The sequence below is a fragment of the Ammospiza caudacuta genome, chromosome 2 (genome assembly GCF_027887145.1).
Source record: "Ammospiza caudacuta isolate bAmmCau1 chromosome 2, bAmmCau1.pri, whole genome shotgun sequence".
Taxonomy (NCBI): Eukaryota; Metazoa; Chordata; class Aves; order Passeriformes; family Passerellidae; genus Ammospiza; species Ammospiza caudacuta.
Window position 1 is genome coordinate 33534188 of NC_080594.1, and position 20135 is coordinate 33554322.

General features: G+C 39.3%; 1 protein-coding gene across 5 annotated transcripts in view; it reads right to left on the reverse strand.

Moving 5' to 3' along the window:
• The window catches only part of TSPAN9 (tetraspanin 9), a 169532-nt gene that overhangs the window by 76221 nt on the left and 73176 nt on the right, over positions 1-20135 (reverse strand). For all 5 annotated transcript variants that reach the window (XM_058822517.1, XM_058822511.1, XM_058822498.1 and 2 more), the window contains one exon: positions 14009-14088. In XM_058822517.1, the coding sequence (XP_058678500.1) occupies positions 14009-14071 (63 nt within the window). In that variant the 5' untranslated portion in view covers positions 14072-14088. The remainder of the gene's footprint in view (positions 1-14008; positions 14089-20135) is intronic.

The following is a 20135-nucleotide window of genomic DNA, read 5'->3' on the forward strand; positions in this document are numbered from 1 at the left end:
AAAAAAAAAGTGGGGGAATGCTGCAAAGAAACAGTAGTTTCATGAGAAACACATTTCATGGTAGGAAGGACACAGCAAAAAAGAATCACTGGTTAAGAACCAGAAAAATTAAAAGGAAGTAACAATTTAAATACCAGTGACATTTCTGATAATGTGTCTAATGGCACAGCACAGAAGAAAATTAATCCCTAACTTTCTAATTTGGATTTATGGGAGAAGTATATAATTCAGTGGATCTTCAGTATGTAACACACAGGGAGTATTTCAGCTTTCCAAAAGCATGTGCTGCTTCAATCAGGATATGTCAGTGGAATAGGTTGGGGAGTACTCATTAAATCACTTGTTTATTATTCACACTACAGGAATGTGAGTTCTATTGGTAAAATGAATCAATCAGAGAGCAAAGAGCTATTCTCTGGAGTCTGCATTAATCAGCCCGACAAGCTGTCACTAAGGATTGGGTCAGGCTCATAGCACAGCATCCAACCAGTGGGGTAAAAAATCCCTGAGACGGCTGGAACAGGGAACAGTTCACCCATTTAAAGCTGTCTCCAGAGGCTTGTGTCAACCATTTATTACTGCTCACACACAGCTGCAGAAGCTTTTAAGCGAGAAACCTGCATTCTCGGACGTTCCAGAACTGCGTGGAAACATGCTTGATCCCAGCTTGTTCTGGGAGGACAAGCAAGATGAAGTATCCTGAAAGAAATACTGCTGGGCTTTAATACAGCCCTCTGAAGAAAATGCATTCATGAACTTGGAAAAGGTCTAAAACTAGGACACATGTCAGAACAGATACACTGTTGGGAAACACTCGGAGCTGTCATGCAGTCTGCACTTCAATAAAACGTTTTTAAAAGAACAACACTATTTTTACAGACTATTTTTCATACAAGCATATTGCTTTCAAGATTTAGCTGTTGCCCAGACTCCCTCAATGTGAGTCTAAAATATAAAATATCATTTTAAGAAATGTCACTCGTGAGAATGCACCAAAAAAATAGCTTTTTCATTTTTTAAAGAAACCCAAACAAAACAAAACCCCACAATCATTAACCTGCCCCATTCCCAACCCTGCTGGTAAAGATCATGAACTCCTAAAATCTCATTATTCTGAGATATACACTCTGTTAATGAACACAACAGAGAATACAAACAGTAGCTGGGCTGCAGGAGCCCTAAACAGACCAGAAACATGGAACAAAAAAAAGCAGTCAGCAGTTCTGGTAATACTGTGAAGCCGTGTAACACATATAGCAACGCATAAAATCAATACTCTGTACCAGAGAACACAATCACACACTGCGGCCACTTGGACGGAGGAGTGATAAGATCAATGTTTCTGTTCTTGTCAGCACTTGTGCCAACTGCACCTTCAAGCTAGATGGAGTTTAAAACTGTGCATGACCTACAGGGACAGAGTAGCAGGATGGGCTACAAAAATTGCTGAATAGCTTGAAGAAAGAGAAGTGGTTTAGCTGAAGTGTACTTCAGGGAGGCTTGCCAGGGAAGGCAGTCCAGAGGGAAAAACAATAAAAGGATGAGTGTCTAATTGCAGCAATGTAGCGAGTGCAAATGCTCAGAAGTGAGGAAGAAAATCTGTCCTCACAACAGAGCTTCTCCATCTCACAGAACTCTATACAGAGCTCTGCGCATGCTGCCACTCTAAACTTGATGTTAAAAGCTGCGCCACAGAACTACAGAAATATTAGTGCAAAGCATTTAAATATAGCCTAGGGCAGCATTGGCAAGACTGTATCCTACAGATCAAGAGATGGGATTATTCCACTCTAGGCAGCACTTGTCAGATCACACTTGGACTATCCAGGCTTGGTCATCCCAGCGCAAGAAATTGAACACCATCCTGCATTGTTCCACCAAGACAAATAATGAACGCAGGTTACTTCACAGAAAATTTTGGCATAGATATAAGAAAAACTGAAAACAAACTAAACTAATTGAAAACAAACATTGGAATAGATTACCAAGAGAAATGCTGGCATTTCTCTTGCTATGAATACTCAGTGCTGAGTTTGACAGGGCCCTGGGTAACACAAACTAAGGATTTCCCTTCAACAGAAGGTTGGACCAGATGTTCTCTAGAGGTTTCTACCAACCTAGAGGTTTTCCTATGACTCCATGATCTAAACATATGTTATGCTGTATGCATTGCTAAACACTACTTTTGCCGTAAGCTCATTTCAAATTTGATTTTTTCTGATTTTTCTTTCCATTCCAGTAATAAAATAAAAAATTTTAAAAATAGTAATGACAAGGCAATGGAGGATGGTTTACTGTTTTTCAGAATAACTGTCAGCCTCTACTGAAATTAGCAAGCACAAGACCTTAAAGGAAATGCCCTTTCACAGAATATTTAATTATATAAGTAGACTTTCTGCCAGATAATTTTGGATAAATGGCTGTAAGGAGTTCCATGAATTCATTCAATTCCTTTAGTCTCTTTTAAGCATTTTTACCATATACTTTGAAAGGCAAGATACACAAACTTTTGGTGTGATCCAGTATATCCAATTTTGCATTTGAGCTTCATGAAGGGGAGATAAATCAATATACCAGAAGTCGAACATTGAAGTATTAAATTGTAACTCCACTACGGTTTATTTGGATCATGAATTTAAATACTCAAAACAGAACCATGAAAATCCTACACTAATAAGGTGAACCTTACCACTAATACCTACTAAATCATGAAGCACAACAATTATTTATTTCAATTAAGCTGTAAATGGACAAACAGACTAGGAGACAAAACAAGAACAAAATCCAGCAACAGTGTCAGGTTCCACTTCTACCTAAGAGCAGGAGGACAAACTCAAATTTCCAAAGAAAATGGGATTCCAACCTGTCAAAGTAACAGACAGCTCTATCACACCAACATCGTACATCATAGCCACCTCCACAGGCATATTCTATTAAGAGAGTAGCTAACACCTAAAAAAAGCCTAAACAAACACAAAAATATCAAACCAGGAGCAAATCTAACTCCAGCAGTCTGCATTTTAGACTGCATCCTGTAAGACACAAAACCAACGTTGCACTGAAAGACATCCCAACATCCTCCCAGATGCTGAGAGTACAAAGAGAGATCCCACCTGAGAGTCCTCTCTACATGCTGAAAAAGCTGTCAGCACAAACATTGGTCAGGCACTAGAAGGCTTGAGGGGCTAGGGAAAGTAGGAAGAAATCCTACTGCCAGCCATGCAACAACTCTACCTTCTCTAAGTGTTAAATCCAGTGTTGGGTTACTTGTTCATTAGTTATGAAATAGACTTTATTTGCTGGTTTGGAGTCATGAAAAAATATTACAATGAAATCAACAGAGATATCCCACAGCCAAGTCTTCACCTTGACTGTCATCCGTTGGATGACAATCCTAAGAAGAGACCTCCAGTTTACCCCGTGACACTTTGCAGGGGGTGGGGAGGTTTAAGGTTTATGTTGTGACATGAGAAAACTTCCACTCCTCTAGGTACCTCTGGATGTCAGTGGCATGATGCCAGACCTCTGGAGTACACAGCCAAATAAAAGGATGCTGTACCAGTCCTAAACCTGTCAGTTCTGTGCCTGCAGACAACGCTGCACAAGCATGTGGAGTTCTGGGGTGGCTTGGCTCTGAAGTCTCTCAGAAGGCAAATGGCACGTAACAGATGGTCAGTTGCTTAAGACACTTAGCAGGGACTTCAGGGATCCAGATTCAATTTCAGTTTAACTTTGTACAAGTCTCTTACAAGGGCACATCTACACCATGGATATAGACAGATTTAAGCTGTCTCTGCCCAAGCTAATCTGGCAATGAAAGTGCAGGAGGACTGCTGCAGACACCCAAGCTTGAGGGAAGTGATCTGCAGGATTTCTGAGTTCGTGGGCACTGCCATACAGATCCCAACACAAGCCTTTCCATGCTGAAGTCTGCTGCATGTGGACTGGACTTCTGTCCTGGTTTTGGCTGGGATAGAGTTAGTTTCTTCCTAATAGCTGGTACAGTGCTGTGTTTTGGATTTGGCATAAGAATAACATTGGTAACACAGAATTACAGAATATCTTGGGTTGGAAGGGACCTTAAAGATCATCTTATTCCATACACACTGCCATGGGCAGGGAAACTTCCACTAGACCAGGCTGCTCAAAGCCCCAACCTGGCCTTGAACATCTCCAAGGATGGGGAATCCACCTGGGCAATCTGTGCCAGTGCCTCACACCTGTTGCGGAGCTCTGCCTACCTTGAGTCAAGGACACTTCAAGGTCTCATGTTCTGCCAGCTAGGAGGTGCAGAAGAAGCTGGGAGGGAGCGTGGGCAGGACTGGCCAAAGGGATGTTCCATAGCATAGAATGTCATGCTCAGTACATAAACTGCAGGGAGTCAGCCAGGAGCCATCAATCACTGCTCAGGGATGGGGTGGGCATCAGTCAGTGGATGCACTGTACATCACTTGGGGGTTTGGGGATTTAATTTATATATCTCTCTTTGTTATTTCCCTTTTAATTACAATTATAATTATATAGTTATTGTTGTTATTATATTTTATTTCTGTTATTAAACTGCTTTTACCTTAACTCACTTACCTTTCTCATGATTCTCCTCCCCATCCCACTGGGGTAGAGGGGTGGGGAAAGGAGCAAGCAGCTGTGTGGTACTGAGCTGCTGGCTGGGGTTAAACCATGACAACTTGCTAGTTATGGTCTCTGAAGGCTCTCAGCCCTCTACCCTGTGCTCTAATGCACACATTCTCTTTGTTTTGGTGTCTCAGCTTTCCATCTGTATCAGGAGGATAAAAGCACAGCCCATACTTACAGGGTGTCAAGAGGATAAATACATTAAGTGGTCCTAAGGCACTCTGGATTACAACAACAGATGTAATATCAATTCCTTAAAGCAGTGAAAATGGAGAAGAGGGGGCAATTGAGACTCTAAGGAAAGAGCAATTGAGAGCATAAAGTTTATTTTTTTCTAATTTAACTGTGTCTCTGCTTCCAGAGGACACCGCAAAAGAAAAAGGAAAACTTTGGAACACAGCAAAAACTTGATGAAAGGTAAAAGTGGGGGATGGGCACAGAAGTAAAGGATAATAAGATTCTTAACTGTCAATTCAGTTTAAAACTGCTATGAAATGGGACAGAAATAGATATTTACATTTCTGAATTACAATCTATTCATAGACACCTCTCTTACCTGCTTATGAGCATAACTAGTTGGAAACTCTCCAAGACAATACAGAAGGAGTCTTGTGAAGAATCCACGCTTCTCAGCAGTGACACAGCTACTAACAAAATGTAAGTATTCAGAAGCACCATTTAAAACAAAGTGTGCTTAATAGATTAAAGAAGCCTAAAAGAACAAACCTCTAATTCAGAAACAGCCCTCCTAGTAAATTCCAATTCTCTAAGACAGCAAATTGAGGAAGTTTGATTGACTAGTACAATGCAAATTCTTTACTCTCTGTTTTATTTTTGCCTCAGTGATTGTATGTTGTGGTATAGAGACACAACAATACATGATGGAATTATTCCCAGTTAACTGCTTCCACTGTTAACCACTCCATACATTATTTGCAGAGTAAACTGCATGGTTTACATTAACCTGCTTTGCAGTACATCCACAACATGGTAGAAATGTGCACACAAGCAACTAATGCATCTCTGTTAATGACTGGTAATTTGTTAAGCTGATAAAACCTACAGCTTATAGTCATAATCTTATTGTTCATAATCTTATCTTCATCCATAGCCCATTATTGTCTTGCTTCAGTCTTCTTCATCATTAAAAAAAATTAAAAACATTAAACCCTGCTTATTTTAGTAAAAAGAAAGTACTTATCAGTCACAACTCAATACAGCATTAGAAATTAATAATTCTGTAACAGATGATTAGCATAACAGTTTCTGCTGGTTTTTATTCCTTGCAGCAACTCTCAATACATGTCATACACTTTTAAGAATCAACTATAATGTGATCACTTTCTACTGCACACTTATAATTTGTACCTACAGCAGTACAAATTGTACCAGAATGCACATAAAACAGAAGTATGGGGAAATCCACAAAAGAAATAAAAGAGATACAAATTCAATCTCTGATGCTTCACGACTTGCCAGTGTTATATGGGAAGAAAGACAGTAGAGAATAGTTTAATGTATCTTCAAAACTATCCCTGCAGCATTGATTAGAAACAGTAATAAGGGGTTTTCATCCAGCAGTCAGAAGACAGGATTAGCAAAAGGAGCTTGAAATGAGGACCAAATAGATTCAACAGAATCCATAGGTACAGAGTTTTTCCCTACTAAAGCAACATTATCAAAGATTACTAATTATTTTGATTCTGAAAAGTTAATTCTCATCTCCTACACTTAACAACAAAAACATAGCAAACACAAGGAAGCAAAGAAAGAAATAAAAGAAATGGCAAACCAATCTTCCTGTGCTCACTAAGACTGTAGGGACTTGTCTGTGGCTTGATTAGGGATGATGACAAACAGCGGCTGGATGTTCTGTAACCCTGTGGAGAGCCCAGCCCCAGCTGCATTACCTGCAGAGACGAAGCCACTGGCCAGGGTGCCAAGTTTTGGGAGACAGTACTGAAGATGAGCTGTAGATGACTTCTAAAATTCAGACTGGCAGCAAGTCCCATGAATGTTCACAATCCTTGCCATACTGGATGCAGTAGTTAAATGAAGAAGGTTCGGACAGCCATGTGAACTTTGGCCCAGCTCATTAAAGGCAGCAGGAAAGAACAATCATTCCAGTCAAATTTCCAAACTGGAAGTTCAATTATCTATGCTGAATAAATTAAGCAATTTAAGTTGCTCCTAAGCAGCAAGGGACCGAGCTAAATGGAGATCTGAGTTGATTTAAAGGTAATTTGTGTCAGAAAGTTCTGAAATGGTTTTCAGTTCAGTGTCTGCAGTAATTTCTATAAAGTGGTATTAAAACTATTAAGTTTCATGTGAGAAGTCCCCAATAGATTCAACAAACATTTACTGTCTAATAACACACCTTCAGCCATACGAGGTCCCTTCCATTTGTTTGGGAAGTGTGGTTTATTTAATTCTGCAAGATATTTAAAGCAAAGCCCAACATAAACAGCAGAATTGTTCCTTTTGTTCACAGTTTTCGTAAGTTGCTGAAAGGCTGGGTAATTTTACATATTACAAAACAGAGGACCTATAGTATTCCATAATACCTGTGGTGACTTGGCTACCCATTAGAAACATCCCAACTGTGTCTACAGCAAAACCCTAACAAACCACACTTTAATTTCCAAAAACTAGAATACATTCTCCCATCTTTTCTACCCAGGTCTTGCCCTGTGTCAGCAGTGTTTAAATAAACAAATTAGATGCCTCCTTGAACAGCCAGATAATGGAGTTACAAGCTCATCCTCTACTCACATAAGAAAGATTATACCCCTTTAGATGGGCCTCTTGGAAACCTACTTACCTGGGGGTAGCAGGAGCAGACAAAAAGGGACCCTGCTAACCAAGGCCCTACCAAGTGGCTTACTTAAATGGGTCTAGGAATGCAGAATTAAGTAGGAAATATCACTGTTATTACCCTTATTCAAAACTGACAATAAGTCATTGCTTTATGGAAATTTGATACATTCTTGTTTTTAAAGTTAGGGGAGTTGAGACATAGAAGGCTGAGGAAATTTGTTTAATGTCATCCTCACATCCTCAAAGGATATGAGGAACAGAACCTGAGTCATATGTTTTAAAGAAAGATTTAACTCTGGGAGTACAAGGGTGCAGGGAGAACTGGAGGGAAGGAATTTGTTTTCCAACTTGAAATTCTTCCTGTGCTTCTCCCTTTCAATGACCATAAACCTCCTCATGTACAAATGAACAAATGTCCAACAGGCCACATTACAACAGTTGTGTACAAGTCTGCCTGAGTGATGAATCAACTCGTTGTTTATCCAAAATAACAGACACAAATGGCTCTCACACCTACCTACAGCTAGAATTGAAACACTTCCACACTGAAGGAAAACCAAAATAATTTAAAAATCCCCTGCATCTAAAAAAATAAAACCAAAACAACCTAAATAAAATATAGTGTTAGCAAAGAGTAGTTAGTGAGAGGAACACTGCAAAAAATGCTGAATCTCATGTCTTGTCTTTCAAGCTGCAATAGCTTAGACCCTAAAACGAGGTTTGAGGCCCTTATCACCCGGATTAATCAGTGTTAACTCAGCTCTCAAGCAAACCTCAATATTTTAAATTAAAACTAGTCTCAGGTCTCCCATAACATTTTAATATTATTCTGTAATGTCATCATGCTGGTTACAAATGGACTTAATTTACCCCACATTCATTAGGACACCACACTGTTTGAACTCAGTATTACCTTTCCTTCTCCTCCCAGCCAAAACATTGTCACACTAAAATGTTTTTCTAATAGTTCTCCCCCACCGAGGTGCATGCTTCCATAGGGACACCAACAGTGCTATGCCACTTGGATAGGAAACTAAAACTAATAGCTGGGATCTTTTCACAGCTTCTCAAATCCCTATCAGAAAAAAAACCAAGAATTCTCCAGCTAATGTCACTGAAAACACTAGCTTTTCCAGAATTCACTATCTTACTGGTTTCTCTTCAGTTTTTGATGTGTGGTTTTTTTTTGGTTGGGGGGAGGGGTTGTTTGTTTGGGATTTTTCTGTTTGTTTTTGGTTGGTTGGGTGTTTTTGGATAGTCTTATTTTCACAGGATTGTACCACAACTGTCACCACACTTATGTCATTAGAGTGAAAATACAACAGAAGTAAATATCACTATTATGTCAAGAGACAAGCATCCCAGGGTCACTGACTGTCTCTCTTTGTCATTATCCCCTGTGTGAGAAAATGGAGACTATCAGATAATGCAGCCAGCGGGAGGGCAACAAAAGAGAGAGAAATTTAATGTGTGTCCTTTCCAAAGCTGTTTGTCATTAGCAATTTTGTTCTGATTTAGAGGACAAACTGTCCACCCCTTTTAAACCTCAGAGATTAATTTTCAGTTATTTGTAGGGACAAAGTCTCTTCACATGATTTAACTGTCCATCCAACAGGTTCAGTTAGGCATTCAAGCTTTGTACTTCAAACTAAACAGTGCCTTATATTATTTATTCCAGTTTGGCATAAATAAGTATGGATTACCTTATGCAAAGCATTCTAAAGTTGTTATCTGCTTTACAGTACCAAGAGCTTTGATAGCAGCCAGACCCAGAGAATAGACATGCTCCCTCTCTTTAGTATGATCTGAGACTTGAGTATAAGTGGCCTGCATGGCTGCTCTACTACTGTCTTTATGCTCATTGATAAATGCACAATATTGGTTTTAATCTACAGAAAGAAGTATTAATTACTCCTACTCTAAGATTAAATTGCACCAATAATTAAGGTAGAAAAATATTATCCAGGAGCAACAGTCTTTATCCATTATTGTAATTAGAGAGCATTAGGGAAAAATTTGCTGTATTTGATTTTGTTGCTCCTGCTGGACCAGCATGTTTCCAGACAATGTTTTTCCCTTCTAAACTTATGTTTCAGTAAAAGGAATATGCTAGTAGAAAATTTACTTTGAAAGTAAATATTAAATAACTGTATTTGTATATTTGACTCCACTTTGAATAAATTGTAACTTCTGCTTATAACTTCTGCTTTTAATTGTAACATTAATACACAGGGATTATTCTTATCAGATTTCTTTAGTTGTTTAAAATTAGAAACTTTTAAAAAATAAACTTCATGAAAGATTTTCTTGACTATGCTTAGCTTTTCCTCAGCTCTTCTTGAAACACATAAGATCAGACTTAATAATCTTGCTATACAGCTCCTAGTAAAATGCATTTTATATTAAAATTAGGCAATAGTAAAAACCATCAAGATGTCTACTATGAATGCTTCTGTATGCAGACTCATTAACCTAAGTTAAATTAATAGAACAAGACAAAATGTAACCATGACCATTGACTGCTTGCGAAGTTCCCTAGTGACTTTTTGGTATCTTATGCCAGTGATTTCAAAAATTCCATTTTAAGACCACACAAAAGGCTCATTTAATGAGTGATTTTTTTAAAATCATGTCTCACAGAACTTTTTTTCCTAACCAGTAATATTTTCTGATACATTTTCTGAAAATAATTACTGTAATCCTTTCCTCTAATAACAATGAAGTGAAATCTCCTCTAGAAAGACATACACTCTAATGTTTATATTTAGTAATTACCTGCTTTGACAATTTAGCTGCTATCTGTAGGAGCAAAAATCAATACTTTATTTCTTCTGCAGAGCAATATCGGCTACTTTGCAATCTCCGCATGTTTGCACATAAATATTCTTGAAGGCAAACTAAATCAATTAACATTTGTAGCTGTCCATCCAGTCCCTTTGCAAAACATATTATGCACTTAGGATGAATTCAGTGTAAATCATCATCCTAGCCACACAATTATACTATAAGCTTCCTTAACCCTCAGCTCAGACTTTCCTAATCTCTGAAAGAAAGCAATGCCAGATGGCCATGAACAACTGTTAAGAATCAGAGGGACACAGAGAAATACCTGAAGCTCTCAGTAATTCAGTGGAGAAACACCTTCTGTTCCAACTTACTGTTAGGCCCCACTTAGACAAATTTGCTTTGTACAAATGGCAGGTGATCCTTCCAGGTTAACTGATACACATGCTAGTAATTTTCAAAAGCTGTATTTTCTTGCCCTGAACCAAATTCACAGACAGTGAATTTTTGCTACAACTCTTGGTTGCAGTTATCTTTGTACAGCAACAGCAAGTACAAAGTGCAGAGAGAATCTACTGACTACTGCACTTCTCCATCACTTGAAACATACAATTGTACATAAGTATCTGTGGATACACATTAAAATAAGCAAAATACATTGTATGTAAAAATAATGTGTGTAATATATAATATTCGCATATAATTAGTTGTCAAATCTGTATGAGTTAGCTGCAAGGCTGAAAGAGGAGTAGAGCTCATTGGCCCATGAGGCAGAAATTAGACTCCATTTCTCTGTCTCAAAATGAAATGATGGAAAAAGGTTCCTCTTTTTCTACAGAAGAACATCCTCCTGTGAGCCAACACAAAGAATCAGTCCAAACAATCATGCCCAGCGTGCTGGGGTGCCAAAGGGTACCTCCAGTGTTCATATTCAGAGGAAGCATCTCACAAGCACCATTTTATATGGTAACAGTGCTGATGTGTCTCCTCATCTCTGAAGACCAGGAGCCTCATTCTGCTTTAAATTACAGTTCAGGAAAATTCATGTTTAAAAGTGAAGCTTCTCTTTTTAAAAATAAATCACCTTGCATTGAAAAAGATGATAGTCACTGCTCAAGAGCAGGCCACAGCTTCATGTTTTTGGACTTGGGTTTCTTAACAGAAATTCAGAAGGAAGCAGTGAGAACAGGCAAACCTGGGAATGGAAAAAGTAGGTTAAGAAGAAAGATAGGACTGAAAGAGCAGGGAGTGCTTCAGGGCAGGGCAGGAACGAAGTGCACTGGCAGAGCTGTGTGGGGACTCCAGTGCTGGGCTGGCAGGAGGGTTCAGGGCAGGAGTGAGAGTTGTTGCAGGTGCACAGCATCAGCTAGGAGCACAGAGTCAAACATTCACAACCTCTCGGATATATTCATGATGGAACCAGTGGAGGTTCCAAGTATGAAGCCAGATGTGACAAACTACAGAAAACATATAGTGTAGTGTGCTTCATTCTAGTTGCATTCCCAGGAATCAAAGGATGATGTTGTTCATTTGAATGTCTCAAACAATAAAGCAGCACAGTCAAAAAAAGAAAAAAAAGAATACAGCAAAACTGGAAGAATGCACAGGAACATCATTCTGGCTTGCAAAATTGAGTATAAGACAGCTACAGTTAAGAAGGGAGGACTTCTGAGCAATTAAAACCAGGCTGAAGGATCACATGTCTATTGTAAACTACTTTGAAAAGAACCTGACATCTTTCATTTAGCATTTTTTAATAATCTCTCAGATTCACCAGGCCAGAGCATTATTTTCATTCTGAATAGCATAGTTCACATTTTTAAAAAAGGCATTTTTAGAATATTGGCTAGAAATGTGGTGATAAAGTTTAGTAACAGAAACAAAAGTGATATAAGCCTTACCACAAAAGACATGGTAAGGAGAGTGTGAAGGGGATTAGGAGAAATGGGTAAGAACTGAAGAAGCACAGGACACTAGAGAACTGTTCCAGATGGTAGGCTAGTTTTAACCTAAGCAGCAATGTGTTTGTACAAAAGTCCAGTGGGAGCTGAGCAGACAGAGATGAGCACACAGATGAAGTCTGAAATGTTCTTGTGAGTTCAAGGAATGGGGAAAAAAAGGACTCTGAAGGTCTGATGCAGAGTCAAGAAAATTGCTGCTTGGGAAGAAGAAAAAAACAAAGAAAGATGTTGCATCTAGGAAGGTAAGGAGTAAGAGACACCTACATAACAGATCACAGAGGACATGAGTAATGAGACCAGATAAAAGCTTTTCTAAAACTAGTCGCCACATAAATATATGAAAAAAAATAGTTCAAGGTGTCAAAGTAATGCAGCACTGAGTCAAATAGCCAGTTTGATATTCATATGGTGTGTTTAAAATTATTTATTCCAAAAATACATATGGCAACTGTCTAGTAGGGTATGTGTACAGAAAAAGAAAAAAAATTAAAATCATAAGTGAACTTTGATCAGATGTTCTTCAGTGATCAGTTCTATCTTTCTATTTCAGTAAGATGCCCACAAGTTGAGTAATTTCAGTCTAGCATTTCGGTCTATTACTGATAAAAGCTCACTGTTGCGTGAGCGGTTCAACACTGCACCAAATCTCCCATTAACTCTTGCTCTTAGAGGTTATTTCAGTAAGTGGGTCAAGATAAACAGACAACCAGCTAGTAAGGCTTCTAATTTGAACAATGATATCTGTACAACAGAGGTAGCTATTTGAACTAGACTGCTAATGCCCCTTTTTCAAAAATAAATCCCAGGATGGTGTTTTCATTTATTTATGAAGCTTACTGTATGTTTCTGGATCCCAACCATGAATGGTTTTGTTCACAGGCCCAAGCTTTGTAACCACCAGGAAAAAAGTGACCTTTGCTTTCAAACTAAGCAAACACTTTCATATTGGGTTATATTCATGAATACTCAGTACTTCAATGAGCCTGTGATTTCCTTAAAAATACGGTACTGAAGGATGCTTAGCTGGTAGAAGACTTAACTTTTCTCCCTTCCCTGTTGTGACAATACTTTGCTCTAAGTAGCCATTACGCTTTTAACTTGCTGGCTGAAACATTCATTGTTGCAACTCCTCACGCCTCTTGGCTGATGGAGGAAAATCAATTTTGATCCCTGAGAAGCAAGTGCAAGTCCCCAACTTCACACACCAATGTGTACAATTGCAGCTGAAACTGAACCCATATTAAATCACCATTCCAGACATTTTACATTTATGCTGAGACCTTAAGAGGTTAGAACATACAAGATTTACTGTTTTTAATTGGAGAAATGGGGCAGAACTTGCTTCAAATGAAAAAAGCACTTTGTCAAATGAAGTTTACACAAAGCAAATGAGATTTATAGTGACAATGAAAATATATTTTTAAAATTAACCTTAAGCTTTTTTCAAAACAAATATTACAACAGAATGCAACAATCCAGCCACTGCAGGATTTTAATGCTACAATAATTCTGGTCTTCCTTAAAGGGCAACAATTCTGCCCTTTCTTAGATAACCCGGTTGAAAGCACATTAGAATAGCAAGTCTGAGCAATCAGAAGCCAAACTACAACAATCAGGTAGCAATAAAGATATAGAAAGCATGTGTATTTCCCAATAGACACAAGTTTAACAATGAAAATATTCCAAGCAGGTATGAGAGAGAGGGAGGGGAGGAGAGAACTTACAGTACTGCTTCAGAGATGCACTATACACATAATGCAGCAGTACAGGATACACTAACAGATGAAGGCAACTGAAAAGGCAGTACTCACCCAAAATATTAAATTGAAAAGGAACATCATGTATTTCAAACAACACAGGCAGCCTCTTGCCATGTTGCACTTCTTAAATTCTAAAAGGAAAACAAAGGATAGATCCAGGTAAAAGACCACGTATTTGCTGCCTTTGGGTGCACTGTATTTTTCACTTTTTACGCCAGTTCCAGTCCCAGCGCCGGTCCCGGTTCCGACCCCAGTGTGGCTCTGTGTGCGTGATCCAGTTGTACCATAGAAAGCTCCTGCAGTAAAACCTCGACCAAATTGCCTCCCTGAGGTAGAAGGTTTAGCAAAATCTGAGTCTTTGCTATCCAAAGATGGACTCCGGTGAATTGAAGAATCCTCACTACTTGACTTCTCCATGATCTCTCTTTTCACAGTTGTCAGATTTAATGTATAGCATCTCTCAGCATTAAATGCAGTGCCTTGCAAATGCCACAGTGCGCTAAGAGCTGTCTGTGCTTTGCTTCTCTTTTTCTTCGTACATAAATCAGATAATCACTGCAGAATTTATTCACTGCATTGTTGCTGGGTTTATTTTTTATAGCAATGAAAGCTGAACTCTGTCTGTCTGAAGCATGGATTTATACATTAATATCCCATGCAAGAGCATACTCATGATTTATCTTGATGAATCAGTTATGCAGAACTTTGATTTTTATTAAAAAGAGCCATAAGCTCTTTCTCTGCACTCCTAGTCTACAGTCTCTAATCTATAGGCAGCAGATGGTCCTTGCATCCATTTCCAAAAAGCTTCTGCAGTACACCTGGGAGACTCTCCTCGAGCCGGAGCACTTTCCTTGCTCTCAGCTTCCCTCTCTGTGTCTCTCTGACTCTCTCTCACACGCTGTCTTTTTTCTTTCCACCCATTTGCAGTGTCTCATTCAGTAACCCGCTACCGGAGCGCACTCTGTGTTTCACTGCTGTTGCCGTGAAATCATCAGCAACTGCAACCACTGGGCATTTCCCACAGAAATCCCTGACCTAACTATCGAGTAATAAATCCGCCCTCCTGCTCGCCCCTCCCCTCTGCTTTCCATCGGGCCAGTTAGCAGAAGCCTTCTCCTCCAGGACACGCCTCCATGACATAATATCTTTAATAGGATTAGAATTACTCTTGACTATACAAGTGCACAACAGAAAATCTCTTTAAATGTCAAGTACTGTTTAGCTGTTTATGCGCTAGAACCGTTAGGCAGTGATATTCCTTCGATGCAATAAAATAAAGAAAAAGTATGGATTAGATAGACAGGTGCTAACCTCTCTCTGCTCATTAACAGTCACTTACATTTTTTTCTGGCGTAAACAAATCCCACGGGACAAGCAATGAGAATAGGCTAGCACCCAGCATACACTGCTTAGGCACACATCTCAGCTGTACGTGCACATAACGCAGCACCATCACCTGTGATACAATTAACCAGACAGAGCTGCTGCCTCTCACGAGGTCATAATTCAATTCTTAAAACTCCCAAAACGTGAGGGGATCTGAGCCTGCAGCTCTTTACACGCTATTTAACAAGTACATCAGAGATTCTTGTTGTGCACAGCAATAAGCCATCTTACATCACAGGTTGTCTGTGAACTAGAAACACTGACCCAAATGCCACATTTCTTCTCCACAGAGGAGTGCAACATGCCTGCTAGGACTCTGAAACAGGGAGGGCACGACTGTGCACATGTGCCTGCGCATATGCATGCAAGTGCCTGGAGGGGAGGTAGAGAAGCACTTCAGGTCACTACTCCCCATACTCCCAAATTTGTCATTTTGTCATAAGCACAAAAGCAGCACACCAATGGTGCAAAGTGCTATAGCAGACTTAAAATGCAGGTTATTCTTTTCTTTCTGTAAAGAAAGAAACCGCAGTAGGAGGCCCCTGTGAAGGAAATACGGCTACCAGGAAAAGCAAAATTCTATGCAATTTTCAACTGACCCTCCACACGCTCATTAAAATGCACTGTTCATGGTTATCTCTAGTATCTTTTAAAAAAGACAATGTAACATTCATTCAATCTTGCATATCTACGGCCAAAAGCCTCTAAGGATTCTGTAACTTTTATGTAACAATATCAGAATCAACACCCTAAAGCAGTGCGGTACCTTTCTTGACAGCCTTTTTCTGCTAAAAGATCCCTCCATCAATAAAGGATATTAAATAAGCCGTATTTGAATGTCTAATATCTCTCTCACCTTTTCTGCTCTGAAGTAAGATTTTAACAACAGGCAGGTCCAAGCCCATATCAACAACGTTTGTTCACTTAGCTCTTCAAAAGTAATTTCAAAGCTCCCTGCATTAGATGTGTCCATCAGAAAGAGGACAGCAGGATGACTGCTCAGCACTGTGCATGACAACAGAATAAGCTACACACAAAACTCCCAAGTAAAAAAAGATAAATTAGCCTTGACCAAAGTAGAAGGGGCATTTCTATGCATGACTACAGTGCACGTACAAACTTCACCATAAGCAGTTATCAAGAAGCAACCTTCTCAGCAAAACACATGGAAGCAACCTTCAGGTCACAGCCAGGTACCTGCCTCAGACACCAGATCCTGCAGGATAACTCACACTGGAACACAAGCCACATGTCTGAGTATGAATTTAGAAGACTCAAAGTGAATTTCTGTTTGAAATTCACTTACTGGAAGTGTAAAGTTGTACCACTGCAAACCAATGCTGCAGCTAGATATTTTCAGCGGTTTTCACTTGTCATACAAAACTGAGCTCTCAGCCAAAAAATTGTGAGAACACACAAGTACTTTAAAGCATTTTTAGCTTTTTAGTTTTTCCACCCTTTGGTTTGCCATAAAATTTACACTGACTTAGACTAGCTACAGAAAAAAAAAAATTTGCTGTGCACTTGTGAAAATTAGCACAATATAAATATTTGCCTTCCCATTGAAAGTACATGACAAAAATAATGAATCCATTCTCCTCAAGGTTAAAAAAAATCAAAGAATATTCTGTAATAAGCAAAAAAATTTTCACAAATACTCTCATAGTTTGTAAACAGTGGAAACTTTCTACTGGTGGTTAGGAAAAATAAAGCAAACCAACTATACCTCCAACCTTTTTTTTTCAAGTTTTCATTATTAGAACTTAATGAAGTTTTCCAGTTTTCTATTTTTACCTCCAAATACTGCAAAATACTGGTTTACTGCACCATTACCTCTAATGTACCTTCCATTAAGAGATCTCCATCATTGGTCTACAGCACAGTTTGTACTTCAGAAGAGTCCCAAGCAAAGACACACGTAAAGTCAACAGACAGCTTAAAAATCCAGACCTGAGCAATGAGCAGTGGGGAAAACACGGCTCCAGATCAGCCTCTCCTCCTGCTGTGTAGCAAGAAAACATATGACTCTCTTATGGTTACGCTGTGGCCACCAGGGAGATTTTACAAGCCTGAGTAACCTTCAGCCACTTGAATTTGCAGCCACGGTGTGTCTTTACAGATTAGAAGCCACTTCCTGCTGCTGCAACTCCAACTCAGTGCTCAGGTACTCAGTTAATAAACCACACAGGGCTGCTTACTTGCTGATAAAGTAAATGGTGAAAAAGCTGTAAGCAGTCCATCCAGCTGTGTTTTGACCAGCCATTGCACTCAACTCTGCCTCTGACTGAGACTTCAGCAGAAGGTGTTGCTGCGTGGCAACAGCACCTTTCAGGGTCCCACTCAACAGCACAACCTCAGCGTGAGGACAAACACATTTTGCTTCACTACAGATCTTACCTCTGTTTAGTAATCAGGGCATGAAAAACATTCAAAAGCTCACTCTGTACTTCATTAATGTTTGATTACTGAATCACAGAATTTTGTTGCTGAGTGATGCCTTCACATCAAGAAAATAATTTCAGTCCCACGTGTATATGCCTGGGACAAGGCAATAAACAATCCTTTGCATTTAAATGGCTCTTCCAAATATTAAGGGTAAAAATTTAGGCCACTTTTTGATAGCAGGTATGAAAATCGATGTCATGATTCAATTAATGGGTGTAGTCAAAAAATGGAAAGGAAGAGTACTATTAATATGGTCAAAAAGCATAGGCTGGCTCTCCTACTGAAACTGTTTTATTTGGTTCCCTCCTGGGAACAGTCCACCACAGTCCCCAAAGCACACATCCCAGCATCTTCATTTCTTTCTGATTTTCACAAATTATTTAATCTCTTTTCTCATTCTGTAGTTTAATCTCACCAGAACCTAGTGCCAATTACACCCAGATACAGTGCTCCCGGACCCCTCTGTTTGCTTCTGCCCTCCTCAGCTGTTCTTGCACAACTGGCTTAAGGAATCGTGCTGCAAAACAGCAAAAGCTGACCAATTTATAAACATATTTATAAACACAGATTTTAAAATACCCAATACAGTTATAAAAGGTACCCCAGCAATATAGAAAAAAAATGAACTTTTTTCCCCCTTTTAAAAGTCTCAAGTCAATTTCACTTGACATTCCCCTTCAGTGAGATTGCTGATCCAGTGAGAGGGAGAGGGATTACAACAGGAAAGAACAGGAAAAAATACTGAAGGCTGAGCGAAAATATCTTAGGCTTTTTTTATGTCTCCCATGATTCCTGAAAATAAAATATGAAACTCTATGGGTTTTTTAAAAAGGAAAAACTCCAGTCACCATGGTACACAAGCCATTTTAGACCTTATTATATATTTTATCTTGCAATTTCTATTGGGTAGGATAATGCTACTGTCACTATTTTAAATATGGAGAACTCGAGGACCAAGATGTTTGCTGAGGATGAATAGGGAACTGCTGGCAGAGAAGCAAACCAAATCTGTCTCACACGTCCTCAGCTAGCTCACTAACCACTGCACCATTCTCAAATTAATTATTTTTCAAATCACGAGTTTTAGTAACGCTGCCACATGACTTCAGAACAGTACTGAGCCCTGCAGAGAGATGTACAAATGCATATGCTACCAAGTGTTGAAAGGCTATGGTTCTTAAATTCAGTCTTTTCTTTCGAATTATATTGACCAGGAACTCAATTTTACAAGCCATCCTCAGGGTACATTAGATAGGCAAAGAACAGAGATTGTTGAGTATAAACTCAGTAACTACATCTTTCCAGCCACTGCTCTGTATCCTGGAAGTCCATGAGAAGGAGATAAGGAACAAAAGCTGAAAATAATAGCTTACAACTGACATAAGGTTGCATACAGCTGAAAGCTCAAATTAAAATAAACACCAAACCAACACTGACGACGGAATAAGCTTAAAGGGAAAAAGATGTCCAAAGAATAGAACTGAAATTAGGATCACATGAGAGGCAAAACCACAGGGTTCTCAGGTCTTCCATGCTCTTGGTTTCATGCCAAAAAGTTTACAGACACCAGCAAGTTAAAATGCCTGGCGTTCTGAGTTCTTCCAATGCTGCAGAATTTATAACCAAAAGCCTGGATGCTCTGACAGTTGTAATGCACATCCTGGGGCCTGTCAAGCTCCAGCTTGGATGTTGTAAATCCAAAGTATTCTGCCGACCATGGGATTGGACAAAAACAAGGTAGATTTCAAGGGCAACTTTGTGTGGTAGACAAATTTTGAAATCTGCCTATGTTTCTTAGAATCAAATAGCCCAAACCGTATTTAACCTTTGACACACTTTCATTTTCCACTAAGAGAAGTATTCCATTAGAAAAAGAACTACTGTAACTTCAGCTTTGGAGTCTCCAATCACTGATCATAGCTTCACACATTATTTAGAGCCCATATGAACAGCTTGTTTGATACAAATGCTAAAAAAGAATCACTACCAAGTGTTCAGAGAAGAGTGGAATGCACACTTAGTTTCCCTACTAGCATGAGGAGCAGCCATTTCTCTTATGGTCAGAAAACCACTGTTTCCTTTGGCACTCAGTGGACAGACAGCTGATGGAGGGGGAGATTGGATTCATTAAGAAACTGGCTTACCCACAGCTGGTGCCTGTGACCTGACCAGCAAACAATCCCAATGTTTTGTGAGAGGCAACAGCTTCATGCCCCTCTCTCTTCACATTCTAGCACAACCAAAAGCATCCAAAAGGCATCACCTGATCCTCAATTCCTCCTGCAGAAGAAAGCCGGCTCCAGAGGCCAGGTAAAAGGATCTGGGATAGGTAGATATGCATACA